The 18,745-nt window shown below is 53.2% G+C and overlaps 2 protein-coding genes across 2 annotated transcripts in view; one reads left to right on the plus strand and one right to left on the minus strand.

Moving 5' to 3' along the window:
- Nucleotides 1-18,745, plus strand: part of PPIE (peptidylprolyl isomerase E) — a 338,541-nt gene that overhangs the window by 35,050 nt on the left and 284,746 nt on the right. The window lies entirely within an intron of this gene.
- Nucleotides 2,644-18,745, minus strand: part of LOC134503080 (microtubule-actin cross-linking factor 1-like) — a 272,573-nt gene continuing 256,471 nt past the window's right edge. The window contains exons 81-94 of the mRNA XM_063311709.1: nucleotides 17,708-17,836; nucleotides 17,482-17,625; nucleotides 17,143-17,325; nucleotides 16,869-16,989; nucleotides 16,323-16,486; nucleotides 15,156-15,318; nucleotides 13,234-13,388; nucleotides 11,986-12,060; nucleotides 11,150-11,167; nucleotides 8,731-8,848; nucleotides 8,151-8,219; nucleotides 5,451-5,662; nucleotides 4,573-4,683; nucleotides 2,644-2,942 (exon numbers count right to left, since the gene is read on the minus strand). Coding sequence (XP_063167779.1) covers nucleotides 2,781-2,942; nucleotides 4,573-4,683; nucleotides 5,451-5,662; nucleotides 8,151-8,219; nucleotides 8,731-8,848; nucleotides 11,150-11,167; nucleotides 11,986-12,060; nucleotides 13,234-13,388; nucleotides 15,156-15,318; nucleotides 16,323-16,486; nucleotides 16,869-16,989; nucleotides 17,143-17,325; nucleotides 17,482-17,625; nucleotides 17,708-17,836 — 1,824 coding nt within the window. The 3' untranslated portion in view covers nucleotides 2,644-2,780. The remainder of the gene's footprint in view (nucleotides 2,943-4,572; nucleotides 4,684-5,450; nucleotides 5,663-8,150; nucleotides 8,220-8,730; nucleotides 8,849-11,149; nucleotides 11,168-11,985; nucleotides 12,061-13,233; nucleotides 13,389-15,155; nucleotides 15,319-16,322; nucleotides 16,487-16,868; nucleotides 16,990-17,142; nucleotides 17,326-17,481; nucleotides 17,626-17,707; nucleotides 17,837-18,745) is intronic.

An 18,745-nucleotide genomic window follows, 5' to 3' on the forward strand; every position in this document is an offset into this window, starting at 1 on the left:
CAGGTTGTGGAGGGCCATCTGCCAGGAAAGCCCGTGCCCAGATCCCTGCACGGAGCACAGAAACTCTAGGATCACGTTTCGTTTTACCAGGCAGAAAGCAGAGGTGGACACTCACATTGACCCTGAGGAGGCACCACATGAGTGATTTTGTCCTGTTTGGGACCTTCCAGATGTTCAAACCCTCAACCAGGGAAGGAAGGTTGTCCATGTGTCTGAAGAGTTCCAAATAGGACGAAATTGGTTGTGTGGTGCCCCCTGGTGGTCAATGTAACTGAAAACCATGCAGGATATACTGTGTGAAAAGGAAAAAAAACCCTCCCTGGTGGGGGGCAGAAGTCAGGCAAAACCTCATACATGACAGAACATAACCTCTCTCTTTCTGAGAGCTTAAGGGAAGGTGCACTATGTAAGCCATTCTGAAGATCATTCCTGTGTTTCATAGTGGAGAAATCCACAAGGACAGTCTGGCACCCCAAAGAAGTGGCTGTATCAGCATCGGGTCCAGCTCCAAGCTTATCCACTACATCCTCCAGGCCCATTTATGTTTCAGGAATGTTCTTTATGGTGCCACTCCTGCAGCCGTCTCTAAAACTGCCTTCTCCATCTTGGTGATGGTCAATGCTTGCCTACTTGCAGCTAACCCATGCCAGTTAGGGATGATCTACATGAACATCGAGGGCATTGCTCTGGGGAGAGGGGATCTAACCAAGCATCCCCCAAAAGTGGCCTAGGCGGCAACATGCTGCTCCTGCCTTTGGACACTGGTGCACCATTGGGATGGCTAGGTGGTGCCAGCCTTCCCTAGAATTTGTCAGATCCCAAGCTGGCAACTTTACAACTAGGGAAGCAGGTATGCCTTAATAATTTATTGAATCTGTACGCCACCCTCAACGACTCTTTGAAGGTGCTGATCAGGCACAAGCAGGGGCATCTCTGAATAGCAGCTAAGGGCTCGGTTTTGGCCTCTGCCAGCAGTGGCTCAACCCTCCCACTTCGGTGGGTGGTTCGAAGGGGGTTCCTGGGAGGAATCTACACACCTGCCTATTCCAACTGCATCTTTCTGGGCAGCATCAAATAAGAGACATGTTGCTTCACTTTTATTACTGCAAGCAATTTTAATACAAAATGTGTGTGTCTTTTTAAACAATTCATTGGTAGAGCTTCTGGTTCTGGCTCAATTAAACCAACTGAGAATCACACAGCAATGTGGTCAGTCTGAGCAGGACTCGAGCACAAGTGAATAAATACAGGAAGACCAGGTTACCCCCAACCCCTTTCGTATGGTTCTCTCTCCCCCCTTCCCTCCACAAAGGAAAATGGCGTCCAAAGCCAGAGGGTCTGCTGGTGATGCTCTTCCACCTTCCCAAGAGCGTGACAGGGTGTGTCGAAGGCAGCTCGGCTGCTCCAGAGCAGAGGCTCTCCGCAGGTCTGGCTGGCCGGAGCAAAGCAACCAAATAGCAGTTTGTGAACTAAAACGTGAAGTCAGTTCTTTCACTCTTGGTTTGCCTTTTGGAAATGTGTTACCTTGTGGCAAAACAGAAGCAAATTTAAGACTCTCCCCTTCCCCCTGCTGCTAAAACAACATGGCTGAACGTCCCTACGACTCTTCTGCCATTCCAACCCCCTGGAAACAGATGCTGTTCTTTAAAAGCTGGACAGGACTTTCGTTTTGCAAAATACAGCGTTGTAGTGAAGATCTTTATTCAAATAAAGCGTGTGCAAATGTCCATTTTCAAACTATCTTCAGGTAAAACTTTAAGAATTTATTTTTAAAACTGGAAATGGGCCCCCTCACCACACATTTCTCTCTTATTGAGGTATCTGTGATTTACAAGAAGAGAGAGCGAGAGAAAAAGAGTTCCTTTCTTCTGTCGGATCTTCAGGTGTTGCTCTTAAATATAATTTCTCTTGCTGAAACAGCAAGTTAACTTTTTATAAAGATGCGTTTAGGAAACAATCCTAAAAGATAACGCAGGAACATCTCCTGCACTGCACAGAAATCCTATTTATATAATTTGTTTGTTTTTACATTTTCACATCTTGACCTTTTGCTTCTCTCCCATGTTTCAGTTTTATCCTGGGCCCCCATTGCAAAGAAGGCAAGTTTTATCTACATAAATATTCACATGAAAAAAGTAACCTATAAAAAAAAAAAAGAGAACCAAATAAGGCAGCTTCATAACACAATTATTCTTTTACACTTTTAACAATATAATTTCTCCCACGTAGAATAAATATACACCCAATGTATGAAGCAGGGTTAAAAACCGGACGCAGGTTTTCGTTGTCTGTGCAAAGCTGGGCGCTGTGTAAATGCCGTATTATCTCTTGGGGCCGGGGGTTTTGGCAGTGGTCGTTTTCTTGGACATGGTGGGGATTTTGGAGGGCTTTGCCAGGCCCCGCCGGGAGCCGCTCTGTCCGCCAGTGGTGCTGCTCTCCGAAGTGTCTGAGCAGGCAGACTGGGTCTCCAGGAGGTCGAAGTCGGAGGCATCGCTGCCTCGCCGGCTGCTGGCTCGGCTCCCTGCATGGCTGCCCGCACGGCTTGTAGGGCGACTGGCTGTTTTCTTAGGATCTGGAAGTTTACATCACAAGGAAAGCTTGAAGGATTTTAACAGCACTGCTTTCGATGCCCCCCTCCCCGCTAAAAGCAAGTTTAAAAAAGAAAGAATTCCACTCAGCTCCTCCCAGGAATACTGGAGCATCACCAGAAGACCATTTGTGGTCTGCCAATAGGTTGAGAGGCTATGCTGGACTCCCCGACCCAAGGCACCCGCCTCCAGTTAAGACCAGTTGGTGCTTCCAAATCTAGCTTGGAACTTACCGCGACTGGTTTTGGCACCGGAAGAAGCTGGTGAGGAGCTGTTACTGGTGTCCCCAGCGAGAGAAGTCCGGCTGGAGTGGAAAGTGGGCCGTTTCAACTTGCTGCCTGAGGATGGAGCGACCTTGGGATAAAGAGACGCACCAGTTTTGTTACAGAGTCACAGATGGTGTTTAAGAGGGCACCTGCACTCCAGGAGCAGCTGCAAACCTCTGCATCTTAAAGGTCAAAGAGGAGGCAGGTGGCCTCGTTGGGCTTTGGCCTAGCATGTTGTGCGAATTCAAGACAAGTGGACAGATCGCGTGCAATGCGTGAACTGAACGCTGGCCTCCCCTGCATCATCTTTACTCCTGTCATGACTTTTAAGGTGCTGGAGGCCAGGAAGAAAAGCGGGCAGGCAGACAACCAAGAAAACACAGAGGAACTTGAGGTGGTTAATCAGACTGCTGTCCTTGCTGAAAGAAAAGAGAGAAGCTGAGAGTTCGGGTCCATGGCTAAAAAGGCCAACTGTGGGGAGGGTTAGTCGGAGAACAAGGAGGAACCTTCGCCCTGTTGACACGTCCCTGCTAGGGTCCCCCCGTGGAAGAAGCGGGTCACAGGCCCAACAAGAGGAGCGGCCCCCTGGCGCCCCTCCCTGGGAGGGAGCACGCTTCAATGTCCAGAGTAAGTTCCTAGCATAAAAGTAAATCTGAAGTAAAATTCAGTGCTTGGACTATAACTTGAATATGTACCTCATCTGATATTTTAACTTCAAGGGATATTCCAATTAGAATCAGTTGTATTGATTCAATTTATTATAGCTTAAAACCATGTTGACCAGGATCCTAGTCTGCATTCTTAGCTTAGAACTTAATAGTGATTCTTAGCTTTTTAAAGCAATATGATACATGCTATAATTCTTTGGTAGTTAATGATATATTGGAAAACTGTGGTCTCCATGACATTCCAGATCCCGTTTACTTCTTTGTATTTTACTATTTGCATGTTACCTTTTTGCTCTTGTCACTGTCTTTTATTTCTCTTTGTTTATACTCTTTCTCTAAAATGTCTAAGAGAAAGAAAGAAGGCAGTTTATGTGGACATCCACATAACCTCTGCCAGCACCTTCTACAACCACAGAGGGAGCCAAGGACTTGCGGGATGGCGCTGAGCTGCCAACGGGGCATCCAGGTTGGGCCCCGAGGCACAGGATCCTCTTGAGGTGGCCTTTCAACCCCACCCACCTTGCGGGGGGAGTTGCTATGAAAATAAAAAAAGGAATGGTTCACATGGGCTACCCTGAACCCTTCTCACTGGCTGGGAATTTGGGAGTTGAAGTCTACACATCTTAAAGTTGCTGAGGTTGTAAAACACCATCTTAGAGGAAATTAATTATTGTAATGTATTAGCCACAAATTAGAAGCCACTTAATTATTCGAGGATCAATTTGACAGTTTTGCTCTCCAACCCCAATTTCTCAAAGGACCAGTATTTATTATGTCCTATTTATTGACGCTTTCTCCTCTTGGTCTCTGGAAGATGTTCTTAAGCTTCCAGAGGAACAGCTGCAAACTGGGGGTGGGGAGGGCTTTAGGATGTTTTGCAGCGCCAGCCCCTCCTGCTTCAGGTGCTCGGTCTCTGCTTAGAGAGGTGCAAAAAGCGCAGGAGCTCTGCCACGAGGGTCAGCAAGCAGGTTGCTCTACGGAGGGAAACCAGCGGAATGGAGGAGAGGAAGCCGGCACGTTCCTCCTTTTGCTGCAGGAGCCATACCCTACCTCAGAAGCAGACAGGTGGAGGTCAGCATTATCGTAGCCCCTCAGGGGGGTACCTGCCTTGCTGTTTACCAACCAGGGTTTGTCATAACAACGGGTGAAGTGATGCGGAGTCTGTGAAATGGAAAATCCAAAGAGAGTTTGAAGAACAGGGAGGGGGCAAACAAAATGAATGGAGGAGGGAGGGAGGGAGGGAGGGAGGAGTGTCCAAGTCAGAAGGAAATAAAACAGAAAAGGATGTAAATCCTAAAATAATAAACAAGTGAATAAATAATAATAATAATAATAATAATAATAATAATTGCAGCTAATGAACACAAACCTATACTGACACTGTGACATGAGAGACAGAACTGCACGATGCACAGAAATGTCTTGGTACAAAGCCAGAGAAAAAACATGTTCTACGTTGTGGGGAAGAACAGCAGCTGTGGTCCTCAAACATGGGCAGATACAATTTGGGGGGAGTGCGAAAAGGAGGGGAAATTCAGCCTTCCTCTTTTCTCTCCACCTTCTTGAATGTGGAGCCATTTGGAAAGCACAAGTGGAAAGATCTGATGGGACTTGTGAGTTCTCCCAACATGGACAGGACAGTCTGTGCGAAAAGGCTCTCTAGGTCAGCCTGTGCTTGTGTCCAGCAAAGTCCCCCTCTAGGCCACAGCCCACTCCTAGGGAGGTAATTGCAGGCCCAACCTGTGCCTGGGTGTGATGCCCTTCAAGAGAAAGCAGGCCATCGCCAGCTATCTGCTCCACAACTCAACAGAGACCTTCAGAGGCCACTTTCCTTTGCCTTTGTGTTTTCAAGGCAGAGGAAAAAGACAACATTTAAACAACAAATTCTCAGCCAAGGAAACTGGGTGAAGAACAAGGCTGCTTCTCACCTTGGTCCCACTGGCAGGCGTGGCAGGAGAGGATGGCACCGAGGGGCAGCTGTGATTGCTCTGGCTGGCACTTGAACTGGACCGCGTGGGGGAGGCAGCCCGAGAGGAGGGCTTGGACCTCCGGCCACGGGACCGGAAGGGTGCCATTCCCTGCGACGCACCCTCTGGGAGGATGAACTTCTCTCGAAGCTCAAGGTTAGTCCTACCTCGTGCTGTAAGAAAGGAAGAAGAACAGGAAACACAGATGACAAAGCCGGAGATGCCTAATCTGCAGAACAAATTAACGGCCCACGTTTGAGTCTGCTGGAAGCATGCAATCTTCTTCTTCCTTTCTTCCGGCTAGTCACAGAGGCCTCCTTAGCCTTCTATATTTGCAGTACTGAGGGGGGCAGGAAAAGCCTCCCTCACCTGGTGCAGGCCACATGTCGTGCAGAAGCTCCAACCTGCTGCCACTCGCCTCCGCATCTCTGGGCCAGGGCACCTTGCTGAAGACTTGCAGGGACCTTGCCTGCATCAGGGTTAGGAAAGGGGTGGAGATGGTGGCCTTGAAGCTGAGAGCACAGTGGCCTGCCATCAAATCCATCCTCTTGGGTTTTCCCGTAAGTTTGTCGGGCTCCTTTCCTCTATGACAGCCTCTCCTGCTTGAGGCCCCCGACCTCTGCCCACATGCCAGCAGGGTCATGCAGATGGCAGGAGCAGTGGCAGAGGGGGGCTCTTCTCCAAAAATCTCTTCTCCCACTTTCAGCCCAGCAGAGAAGCTGCAGGCTTGAAACTGCACTGAGCCAATGGATCAGTGGCAAGAAACCTGCGGAGGCAGCACGAGAGTTGGAGATGGACAGGCAGGACCCGGGCCTGGGACCAGAGAGGACCCTCCAGTGAAGGCAGGCCCAGGTGACCAAGCAGCCTGTTGTCAAAGAATGAGGATCGAAATGGGGGGTTGGGGGAGCTGCATATGTCATTATGCAGCCAGATGCTCAGCTTGGCAGGATCTGCCCTTCACTGGAACTAGGTTGCTGGTATCTGCAATACAGCATCCTAATTACTTGAATCCCCATGAGCACCAAGGCCCAGGAAAAGGAGGGTTGCCAGGAGGAATCTTTGACAGATACTGTCACCAGTTCTGGCTCTCCAAAGGCTGGAATCAAATTGACTGGTGGGGAGATCAAGAAATAGGAACAGGACTCAGCCTCCAGCTTATGAGCAACACAGTCAGAAGACTCTGTAGTCCTTGGGAAATACAAAACCCCACCAATGGAAGCATCACACGGGTAGTTGGTTAAGTGAGCCACACTGTGCAGAAAGCCTCGCGGGGTCAGTGCAGGCAGAGTAGCACAGGCTTCCCTACCCAGGACACACACCACAGCTGCAGCTTGGTCTTGTCTGGAATCACTGGGGAGTTGAGCCACAGCTGGCCACAGCACAGCAACAGAAATGTGGCAACTATGAGCCAAAGGTGGGGCTTGGAAGCACAGTGGCCTGCCATCGAATCTATCCTCTTGGGTTTTCCCGTAAGTTTGTTTTCAACACCCAGAACTCTCAGCCAAATATCTGGAGGGCACCAGGTGGGAGAAAACTGTGGAGGTTTTCCAACCAGGAAGAAGGCAGCCAAGTTCAGAAGAAACGCTGGGAGAAGAGGCAAGTGTGAACCTGCCAGAAACATCACAACTCCAAAGGCTGAGGAAAGGGAACTTGTTGGCTGCCGACAAGCTGCTACTGCATCACAGACACCCAAACCAACTCATGGTCTAATTTCAACACGGGGAGGTAAATGACAGTAAAGGGTAAAGGATACTGTCTTCCGAAGGCCCTAGACGAAGGGATGGGGTTAAAGTGGACTTCCTCAACCTGGGTATTATTTGCGTGGGTGGACTTCTAGGATTTTCATACTAGCTCTGCTGGTTGGGGAGTCCTGGGAGTCCATATACCTGGGCTGCGGGAGGCTGGTCACCCCAAGCCCATCCAAGGCACTTGCCAAATGCAAGTATCCAGAATCGTGACCGGTTTTAAACACAGCATAGGCTGCTACTCAGTGCAAGGAACAGGGATCACAGGAAGGCTGAAGTGGGCCACGGTTGCGCTGGTTGCTCATTGCTTACGGAACATGATTTGTGGGGTTGTTCCCAACTTTTGCCTTCCGAATGGCCAGGCCAGGCTACCTAAGGGTATGGCTCTCCTGTGATGAATAAATCTGCCCAACTGTTACAATCCTCAAGAATGGCCCATTTGAGGATGCTCCCCCTGCTTTCAGAAAATCAGCAAATGCATCTCTTTTGACAGGTTTTTGACTGCCACTGTTACTTTCAATCCGTCTTTCTAACTTTTGAATCCCATTTTAATTGTTTACGTTTTGTTCAATCTGTTCAATCAAGTACACCCCAGAGCAGAAAGCAGAGTAGACCGCAAAGAAGGAAGCGTGCAAGTAAGTAAATGGCGTCCACATGTGGCCTCACTCCCTGCTCCTCACTCAGGGCCGCCCAGAAGGGTAGGCTGAGCCCGAGGAAGGGGGGGAGAAGGAGGGGCCCGCAGGGCTGGAGGGAGAGGGCCCGCCAGCCAGCCAGCCAGCCAGCCAGCGGGAACTCTGCCCCCCTTCCTGGGCAAAGTGCAGTGCAAGGTCCGGCATTTGGGACAGACCGAGGCAGGTTAGAGCAGCCAAGCCATTCCAAACAGGGCAGTGAGAGAGAGGGAAGAAAAACCTCCAACCTATCGGAGACTGACTGGCAATCGAGGAGCTGGAGTCGGAGCGTTTGATTTTACTCCCAGGGTGGTGAACTAGAACAGAGAAAAGAGAGAGGTGCGGCAAGAGGAGGGAGCAGCTGGTGGCCCAAAGAGGGGAAAGCCGGGAGGGGAGGGGGGGAAGCCCTCCACGCGGCATGCAGGGCTGCCATTTTCAGTGGCGGAGGAGGCCGAGCGGGGGAGAGTGGCTCACGGGGGCAAAGCACTCCGGGGACCTCCGTGTCCTCCACCCTGAGCCCATCCAAGGCACAAGCCTGCTTGTTGTGAACAGTCCGGGAAAGGCGCTCGCTGTCTGGATGAGGTCCCCCCCAGCGCTGGTGGCTGAGAGTGCCGGCGGCTCCTTCTCCTGCGGGCCCGAGGTTGGGCGATGCCCCCTGGGCCAGTTGTCCGGGAGCCCGCCTGGGCCCCTTGGGGTCACCTGCCCGAGCAGACCCCCCCCCCGCTGCCCCTGAAGGCGGCCTGTCTTCTCTCCTCTGCAGTTGCCGGCATGGGAGACTCCCCAGAAGGGAGGCCAAGATTCACACCGAGAAGCAGACACGTCTCTTACCTCTACAAGGATCGTTTTTCACTAAAAACTCATCCAGGGCCATCCATCCTCCACCGACGCGAACCATGACTGTGCTACGCAGAATACGGACCAGCCGCAGCTGCTGGGAATCCCCGAACTGCGAGAGGCAAAGGAGGGGCTGGTTTAACCATAACACAGTGGCACGCGTGTCCTTCCCCAAAAGAGACTGCAGCAGGACAGGTCTATGTCTGGGGCTGCCCCCCCCCCGCCCATTTACCTTTGGAAGTGAGCAGAGGTGATCCTTTTATAAAAGGATCATTAAATTATTAAATTTAATTTTATTAAGTGTATCATTCTTATTAAACCATTTAATCTAGTTACTAAATTCATTAATAATTACATTTCTCAAATTTTCAAATGATTAAAAAAAGCTGAATGATCCGATACAGACTGGGTGGTGAGAAGCGCACTTTGCTAGACCCCAAGCCAAAGCCTCTCGGTTGAGGAGCATCAATTATGAATCCCAGCCAGCCACCCAATGCTGCGTGAGGAAGGCTCTGGGGCTGGCAGGCTGGGGGTCAGCTCCCTGCTTTGTGCCAGACTTCTCTCCTGCTCGGCAGCCTTCCCACATCTGCTGTGCCCCGAAGGGGCCGCTTCTCTTTGGGCCAATTTGGGCGTTTGGGCTGCTTGGAAGGTAAGAGAAGCCCAAACTCCTGTGCGTCCCTCTTGAGAGATTTACGTCTTTGGGGAGCTGCTGGGGTTCAACCGCCCCCCCCCCAGTCCTGATACAGCCCCTTTGGAAGAAAGACCAACTGGAATTTTCAAAAGGGACTGGCCAAATAATTTGAGTGCTGCAGCCTCATCAGCAAGGAGAGCAAAACCCTTCACCAATAAAATTTGTGACCTTTCCAGCATGGCAACCCCTCCCCGGCCCCCCGAGCAGAAGAGTGATTTGCAGTGGCCAGAGACGGGTGGCCCTGCGGCAGACAGCCCAAAGGAGCAGGGACCCCAGAAGGCTGGTTAATGGCCAGGATCACAGAAGCAGCCAACAAGTGGCTCAAGCGGACTGCCCAGAACCAAGCCATGTGCTCCACCTCTAGCAGCCCCGGGTCCCCGTCAGCCTCCACCCCGGGCGTGCTGTCTAGCCCCCGCACCACCCTCGGAGCCACTCCCTTTTGCCCAAGCTTTACAGATGGAAAGCAGAGCATTTCCACCTCTCGGAGATCATGGACGTTTGGATGTATCCATCATTTCCATCTCCTCATCACAATACTGAGTGGCCGAACAAGCAAGTTATTAACTTGTTTTTTTCCCCAGCTGATCTAGGAAATTGAAATTCTCTTTATTGTGTCAGATTTGGTCAAAAAAGGCCAACTCCTGACACTCCCCCACCCCCCTCCCCAATAAGGCAACAGGATGCAACCATGTACTCAGCAGGGAGGCAGAAATGAAAATGGGAATACCTCTGCAGCTATCATTTGTCTCATCATGAAGTAAGAGGGGAAAAAAAGAAACAGTCTCTCTTGTAGAAAGAGCCATGCAGATGGCTTGAAGATTAAGTGCTAGTTATGAAAGGGAATTTTCCAGAGGAATTTGGAACTTGCATTTCAAAAGCAGTGGAAAATTAATAGGAACCCATAGAAAGATGCTGATATACAGAAGACTTGGTCAGACTTGCAACTCTGTGCAGTGAACACAGAACTCTGGGCCACGAGAGGTGATACCCCCAAGCCCCCGGGCTCAGCCAGCACCGGCTCTGATGTTACAGCAGATGTGAGGAAAGGTGCAGGACAGGCCGCCTCCTCTGTGCTCCTTGGGCGAGCTAGATGTGAGCCCCGACTCGGAGGGAAGGCCCCTGCTGTAACTGAACTTGCCAATGACACGCGCGAAAGGCTGGCGGTTCAGCTGGAGATCTCCTTGTCCGCTGGTGGTCAGTTGGGAGAGGGTGCAGCCCTTGAACTCTTGTTCCTACGGTCAATCAATTTGGGAGTATCCCAGAACAGTTCAAGAACCAGGGGATTATGAGCAGGTAACCCTGTCCGGCTGATCTCTTAAGGCTTTTCATTACTTTAACTCATTCTGGAATTTCTGGGACCGGGAATTTCTGCCTGGCACATCAGCAGGACAACACAACTCCCATTTAAGATGCTGTCTTAAAGCAAGTTTTCCAATTCTCAAAAAGGCCTGAGATCTACGCAGAAAGTCAGTGCCTCTGGGTGCACATGCATGTATGTGAGTGATTCTGTGTTTATTCCCACACTGGTAGGTCACTGCCTGGTTGCATCGCTCCATTTCTGTATATACCAGCAACTCTGTCAAGTTAATATATCCATGAGCACAACAGCCATAGCTGTGAAAAGGCTGGTGTGGAAACAGACACACAGGTATGCATGCACAATCTTGTAAGGAGAATTAGCTACAGGAAAACGCAGAGGCAGCACCACAAGACTCACTGTACCTGGTTGCCGAGGAAGAACTACAGAGGAGAAGGTGCGAGCGAGAAGGGAAAGGGAGAGGAGAGAACACATCACACAGTGTTAACGGTGCAACAATGCTGACATTGTTTTGTGTGCTTCCTGTGTCACCAAACTGTCACTCCTCCTGCTCTGCCACACATTTATGCCTGTCCCCCCTTAAAGCAAAGGGAGACTAGCAGAAGAGGCTACAAGTGGCCCAAGGCGGGGGGGGGGAGCCCAATGTGTGGCTTCTTGGCCCTTTTGCCTTGGGCCAAATCCTGGGATTGGGCCACGGCTTCCATCCCGCCCCCCCACCCCGCAAATTGGCCCCCTATGCAGCTTCTCAAGCTCTTTGTGCCCTGGCCAAAACCCAGCAAGCTCAGGGACACTGAGCAGCTCAGGCGGAAGGCAAATTTCCAGGAGCTTCGAACAAAAATCAGAAACGAGATAAAAGCCACATTTCTGAACCCAGTTTTCTGTAAGCATCTGGAAGGAAACTGTTCAAGCCTGAGAAACTCAAAGGATTATACTATGAGGCAGAAAACAACCCCCCCCCCCAACACACAGGTTTCACAGCCACAGGACACAGCAGTGGCTCAAGGGACGTCTTTCAGCCCTCAGCTGGGAACCCCCTGCCCCCGTGAGCTGCCCTGGGAGGCTTCAGCCTCGGGGTCCCGGGCCCTTCTCCTCCCTTCCAGACAAGCCGGAGGGCCCTTCCTGAGAGAGCTGCGTCCCTGCTTCGCGTAACGAGGGTGCTGCACCGGCAGGAGGTCTCTGTCAGCCTGCTGAGGGCCCCGATCGCGGCGGCAGACGACCCCCGCCTGGTCATCCCCCTTACCCGGTACTTGTTCTCTCCAATCTGCTCCACTTGGAAGCGCTTGGCGCACTTGCACTGGGCCACCTGCCGCGTCACCTGTCAGGGAAGACGGAGGGAGGAGAAACTTGGTGGTTTGCCTGCTGCAGGGTCTGTCCTGAAAGCTGACGCCACACATGAAATAAATAGCACTGCACTTCTGTGGCTCATCCCCCACTGTCTTCGCACACCCACCCAGTGGGGCGAGAGGCGGTGGCCACCCGAGGTCCTTTGGCAGCCTCCGCTGCTGCGTGATGATCTGGACTCAGGATCTCGGGGGGCTGTGCCCCCACCAAGCAACCCGCCAGAGTCTGCCTGCGTGGCTGGGCAGCATTGCTCAAGTCCTGCTCCGCCTCCCCGTCCTGTGTGCGTCTGTAACGTGCCCCACAGACAGCATGGGCCCAAGACTGCATTTACCCCAAAGGAGGGAGACTCCAGGGTGAATTTCAGATGTTCCCACCAAAAGGAGGGATGAAGAGCGGGCAGGAAAAGTACAACCAGAGTGGAAGTCCTGGGTGCACCTGGTTTCCCCCCTGGTCAAGGGGGGCACCAGATCCAGGAAGTCCATCCCGATTTCTTCCTTCCCAATCATGGTGGGCAGGTGACCCACTCTGGCCACATATGCATGCCAAACGTAAAAAATGGCAGCATACAGACCCAAAATATATTCATATTTAATTAGTAACTACTGATTTAAGATGAATTGCCTGTAAAATAATGTACCTCGATTAAACAATTAATGGATTGTAACGTCTCCCTCATTGTAGCAGATATAGCAAAACGGGATGGAAATGAGGGAAGGGGAAGAGGAGATCCCTGGGAGGAGTGGGAAAGTTGGATGGCTGCCAAGCAAGGGGGCAGAGGAGGAAAGGACGGCTTGTTGCTTTGGGGAGAAATAATCTCAGGTGAATCCAGTTTAATCTAGTCCAATTGTTTTTACTGATCCTTCTGCACAGCCTTCCCGCAAGAGAACGGATCCCGGAACCAACAGTTCTACCATTGAGATACAGACAGACAGGAGGGAGAGTGGAAAAGGAAAGGAGGCCACAAGGACTAGTAAACGGGAGGAACATTTACTTATTGCAGTTCCATCGACTTCTTTCTCATAAGAACCCAGGACTTAATCAAGAAAGGCAGCTGGGGAGAAAAGCGAGTGCTCTACCTGCCTGCAGAGGCCGGAGGGGTCTAGTTTACTGCCTCCTGGACCCCCCAGTCCCTCAACCAAGCCCGTACCTCATCCTCAATTTTGTCCGCATCTGTTGTTGGCCGGTAAGCGTCTTTGTTCGGGTGCAGAGCAGCCACAAATTCATAATAGTCAATGTAGCCATCCCCATCACGGTCAAAGATATCAGCGACGGCTGTCATTTCTAACTTCGTTGTGGGGAATTCTGGGGAAGGAAGAGAAAGGGAGGAGATGGATGCCAAGCTTTCAATGTGAGAGGTGCCACGCTACCCCCTGGCACAGCCTCCCCCCCTTCCCAAAGCGGGCAGAAAAAGACCCCTCCATCGCCAGAGTCAGGGGCCTAGCGTCTGTTTCTGGGGTAGAAGTGCGCAGACTCTGCCGCAAGAGCAGAAGTAACATGATGCAAAGTGGAAACTTCATCTTGTTCCAGTTACTGTTCAGTGCCTGGCAAACAGATACAAGAAAGAGGGTGCCTTTTCTGCAGGGCTTCTGGCTGAGAAGTGCCCTGGATTAACGGTTGGATAACTTAGCCGTGGTGTCGGCTGAGCCCTGAAGAGAGTTCACATGAGGTTCACCTTGCCCTTAACAGACACCGAGATGGGAGCCCAAGTGGCCCTGCAGGCCTGGCTTGCTCAAAGCATTTTGCTTCATTTTTCACCCCCTTCCCTGGGCATCTGGTGTGCTGTGCAAAGTGGGCAGAAATGCAATTTTGGATTTTTTCCTAAAACTGACACCAGCAGAGAAAAGGAAGTGACAGCCAAAAGGCAGGGTTGGCTTACTGGATCATCTGCTGCAGAATCATCAAGTCAACACTTATTCAAAAGTAGCAGCACTTAAACGGATCAAGCAAAGTGGGACTTCGTCTTCCACCAAAAAACCTCTGATTTGTAGCAATACAAATGCAAAATGCATCTGCTCAACTCTTGTAACGCTGCCTAAAAAGTGGGAATATTTGAAGCAGGCAAATAAGGTCAGCCAAGACCAAAGGCCTGGCAAAACGGAAGACCCTTGATTGGCTGACCATCCCAACAAACTCCAGGGGAGGAGGAGTACTGCAGAAAAGGCCCTGCCACCTTGGCTTCGACAGCAGGATGGCAGAGAGCATCCCCTGGCTTATTGAAATGTCTGGAAAATTAAGAAGGTCCTGAGCTGCCACTTCAGCTGCATTTCAGCGAGCCAAGTTATATCTCTGAAGGACTGAAGGCGGCCCTTTGGATACCCAAGGCTGAAGGTGCAGGGGGCTTCCAGCGAGAACCAACACCAGCGCTCCTAAATTGCGTCTGGAAGAGTTTGAGTCCTGACGCAAAACAATCTAGCGCCAGCTGCTGCTTCCCTGTAGGCTGCGTGGGACCAAGAAGGCCCTGCCACCTTGAAGACGGCTCCTGCTTTAAAGGCAACCAAGCAGGTCACAAGGATGAAAATGAAAGCAGGCTGTGTGGAACTGGAGCCAGACCTTCCCCTACTGTGACGTTTCCAGGGACAGAGGGAAGGGGACCAAGGAGAGTTGCCGAGTCCTTCCTGCATGCTGGTATCTGTCTCGCCTTCCCCCCACCCCCACCCGGACCCCCACCCCGTCATGAAGCTACAACCTGCCTCCTGTCAAGTGAGACGTCCCACAGCCCAGCAGTGCCGCTTCAAAGAGCTCCCATGACTGGGGGGCACCACTGTGTGATACACAGAAGTCCCTGCACAAACAGGTGCCTCGGGCAGGAAGACTCCAGCCGTTCATGCTTCCCCGTCGGCTTTCTAGCACTTGAGCACCTGCAATCTGAGGCAACTGAGCTGCCTGGTGCTGATGGCTCTCTGGCTCTGTGCAGGCCAAACCCAGCGACTCGGGGTGGGCAGACAGAGCGTGATTTGTGAGCTGGGGGAACAGCCCTTCTTGTGCCCAGTAGCCCATGCTGGAGAGCATCTTCCCCAGTTGCAGACGCCATAGAAATCAAAGCACGGCGCAGAACAGGCAGGCACTCACTAGATGCCAGGATCCCATCAATGAACTCCTGCCGGGTGATCTTCCCATCCTGGTCTTTGTCGATCCGCCGGAAGAAGTCCATCACACGGGATTTCTTGTGGTTCATCCAGCGCATGTATTTCTTCCGCCATACATCAAAGTCAAAGTTTGCAAACTCTTTCAACTTGGAAACAGAAGGGGGAAAAATTTACGTGCTCTGTTCATACAAGGTTCTTCACCTGGTCAGTTAAAGACCCATCAGCTGCATTTGCCCAACCTGTGCTCATTTTGCTAGACTTAACCTTGGACAGGTTTCCTGAGGCTTAATGTGTTGAGTCAACCCAGGCTCAGTTCAAGGTAATGTTTGCACCTAAAAACAGCTAATTTTCAAATCTATCTAAGCAGCTGTATTGCGTAAACGCAGCCACGAAGGACCCCAAAATGGGTTGTCCTGAAAAGCACAGGGGAGCAGCAGCCAACCTCTCGCCCCAAGACCAAGAACAGAACCTGGAGAAACACCCTCCCCGTCTGCCTTCTCCGCACCAGCCCAGGGATGCAGACATTGCCGGGTGAACGGTCTCCTGATCCCATCCATTAGACCGGGGGGGCTCCTTGGAGTTGTGCCTGTGAGTGAGAGTGTGGGGTGGGACCTTTGCCTGCCAAAAGTGAGAGGATCAGAAAGGAAAAAAAGGCTTTTCTTTCCCAGTTAGTTCTGTGCATCCAGCCCCGGTTGTGGGAGTTGCATCTTTGTGCGATGACAACAGAAGAAATGTATTGACTGCCAAAACTTTAGGCCTGTTGTTTTTGCTGGCACTGACTGGGAACTCCTGCGCGTGGCAGAAGATGACAAATAACTTATTTTATGGCAAATTCCCACAGCTGGAGTCCTCCAGGTGTGCCTAAGTATAAATCTCACCTTTACCTATCACCAACACAACTAGGAGGTGCCAGCTTCTAAACGGCTACTTCAAAGGGAGCAAATGGGTGGGGAATGTGCTGGGAAGGGGGGGGCAAGCTGGCAGCTGCTGGGGGGAGGACAGGGGACGTGCACCAGCCTTGGCCTACCTACACCATCTGCGTTACTTTACCTGAAACCGAGAGCCTGGCAACCCTCAAACCCTCGTTACCACTCCAGGCACACCCCCATGTCCACGGCTGCCCCGCACCTGTGCAGAGGAGGGTCCTCACCTCTTCCAGCCTGTCCAGGGCATCGTTGAGCTTGCGCTGCCGCTCCAGAGCCAAGAGCCACACCTGCTGCCAGCGTGCCGAGAGCTGGTTGATGCGCGGGTTCTTGGCCTCCGGCTGCGAGAGGAGCGGCAGGGGGGGAGCGGCTGCCTGGTTCAGGGGCTTTCCTGGAACGAGAGGCGGAGGGGCTGAGCCAGATCACAGAAGAAGGGAAAAGGGAAAAGGAGAGGAGCATGGAAGGAAATGGGGAACGCCCACCACAGCGGTGCCAAATCTGTGCCCAGATTTTTTTCTCAGCTGGGGATGGCTGAGACCACTTTGCTTCGAACTTGGTTTTGAGAGGTAGGATCAGCCCCAACGTGCGCAACCAAGCACAGACTGGGGCATCCCTGAGCATGCGGAGAACGTGTCTTGTGGCTCGGCAGCTGCAGGCACCAGCCGTGCCAGCTGGGAAGGAAGGCCTCCAGGGCTGGAGCAGGACTCTCTGCAGGCCTCAGCCCAGCAAGCCCTCCTTGGCATTGCTGCAGGCACCCCACGCTGACGACTCACTGCTGCTGCTGCGGGGTTTCTCCGTGAAATGGCCGCGGGCTGGCTCAGTCGCTTTCCGCTTGTACGTTTTTGTGACACGGTCAACGTCTGGCTGCTTCCGGGTCATCTCCTCCATGAAGGACTGGAAAGTGAAAGAAGACAGGAGGGGGGATGCGACGTTTCGCAAGCGTCCGGCTACTACGAGGGTCAGCCGTCCCCTTGGAGGATCGCAACCCCAGGTCCCCCAGAGCTCCAGGGGCGGGGCGGGGCGGGGCCAGCCCGGGCGGAGCCCCACCTGATGCTCCGCGACGAGGGCCTTGGCCTGCTCGACGTCCCGGGGCTCCTGGTCCCGCTGCACCAGCGTGGTCTCGGCCCACTGGATCCAGGCCAGCAGCTCTCCCAGCAGCTCTGCGTTGGCCACGAGCTCCAGGAGGGCCGCTTCCAGCCGCTGCTGGTGCTGTTTCGCCCACGCGAGGACCTGGGGGAGAAGAAGGTCAGGAACAGAGACCGGGGGGGGGGGGGGCGTGGCTACGGAGAACCGGGGTTCATTGCTCCGCACGTGCAGCACAGCGAGCGGGATCCAGCCCTGCCGCAACCAGAGGCAGAGCAGGGCCCGCGCCCCACGGCCACTCACCTCCTCAAAGCGGGCACGGACGATCGTGATCCAGTGCTTGATGGTGGTGACGCAATCTGGGTGGCACACGGCCAGAACGGCCTCTCCCATCCCCACCGCCGAGGCCACGTCCAGCTGCTTCTCCTCCACCTTCCTCATGAACTCCTGCGTAGGGCGGCAGACAGGCACCGTCACCCGCAGCCCCTCTGCCTCCCCAGAGCCCCCCGTGCCCGGGACCGCGGCCCACCTTGTGCACGTCGATGAGCGGCTGCAGGGCCTCTGCGTCGTCGGGCAGGGCTCCCCGGAAGCGGAGCGTCTGCTCAGCCTCCGAGAGCCACTCCAGCAGCAGGTGGACGGCCGCGCGGAACTCCTCGGCCTGGAAAGCAGGAGCCCCGGTCAATCCGCCCCCTGGAGGCAGGAGCCCCCCGGGCCTGCTTTCCCGGGCTCTCCCTTTCGCACGAGGAATTGCCAAGAGGCGCCTCCCCCCCGACTTATCGGCCGCTTCTGGACGCCAGCCGGCCAGCCGCCGCCTCTGGGGGCAAGGAGTCCCGCTGGCTCGGGAGGAGCAGCAGGGGAAGCGCCCACTGGGGCGTCTTGCAAGACTGCTTGGTTCCCAGCACCGGGACTCAGCTCTGTGGGACTTGGAGGAAGGACCCCCATCGTACCTCTCACTCACTCAGAAGTCTCCTCCCGTTGGACACACAGACTGTCCCAGGAGGGAGGGAGGGAGGCAATTCGCCCCCAGTGCCCGCGCTCACAAGGAAGTCCAGCACGGATCAGCCCTGTTTTACTGGTGCAAACCACCATCCAAGAGCTGTCCCTCTGAATCCCCTGTGGCAGATGGGGCAGCCTAGCGGTCACGGTGCGGAGTGGGAACCGGCAGAGTCCGAACTCTACTCCCTCCCTGCCGGGGTGCAGGAGGTGGGCTGAGAGATGCTCATCTCCCCCGGGGGCCTCAGACCCCAACAGCATCGGGGGGCAGCTTGCCGACATCACAGGGCTGTTGCTCGGGTTGCTCGGAAGAAAGGTGAGAAGTAGAAACGCCTTTAAGCGTCACATGTGGGCCTTCGCTGAAGTGCATCTGCATTCCTGGGGAAAGCCTCGCCTGGGACTATTCTGAACACTGGAACTTAGCTCCTCTGGGGCAATCAGAGGGCCCAAAACTTCTCTGCCTGCTGCAACCACTGCCCTCCTCCTCGCCGAGCATGGTGGGCGTGCTCCTGAGACCGGCAAAGGAGGGCACAGCTCCAAGCCCTCCTCTTTTCAGAACGCATTTGGAGACGCG

Source organism: Candoia aspera, chromosome 10 (genome assembly GCF_035149785.1).
Source record: "Candoia aspera isolate rCanAsp1 chromosome 10, rCanAsp1.hap2, whole genome shotgun sequence".
In the NCBI taxonomy this organism is placed as follows: domain Eukaryota; kingdom Metazoa; phylum Chordata; class Lepidosauria; order Squamata; family Boidae; genus Candoia; species Candoia aspera.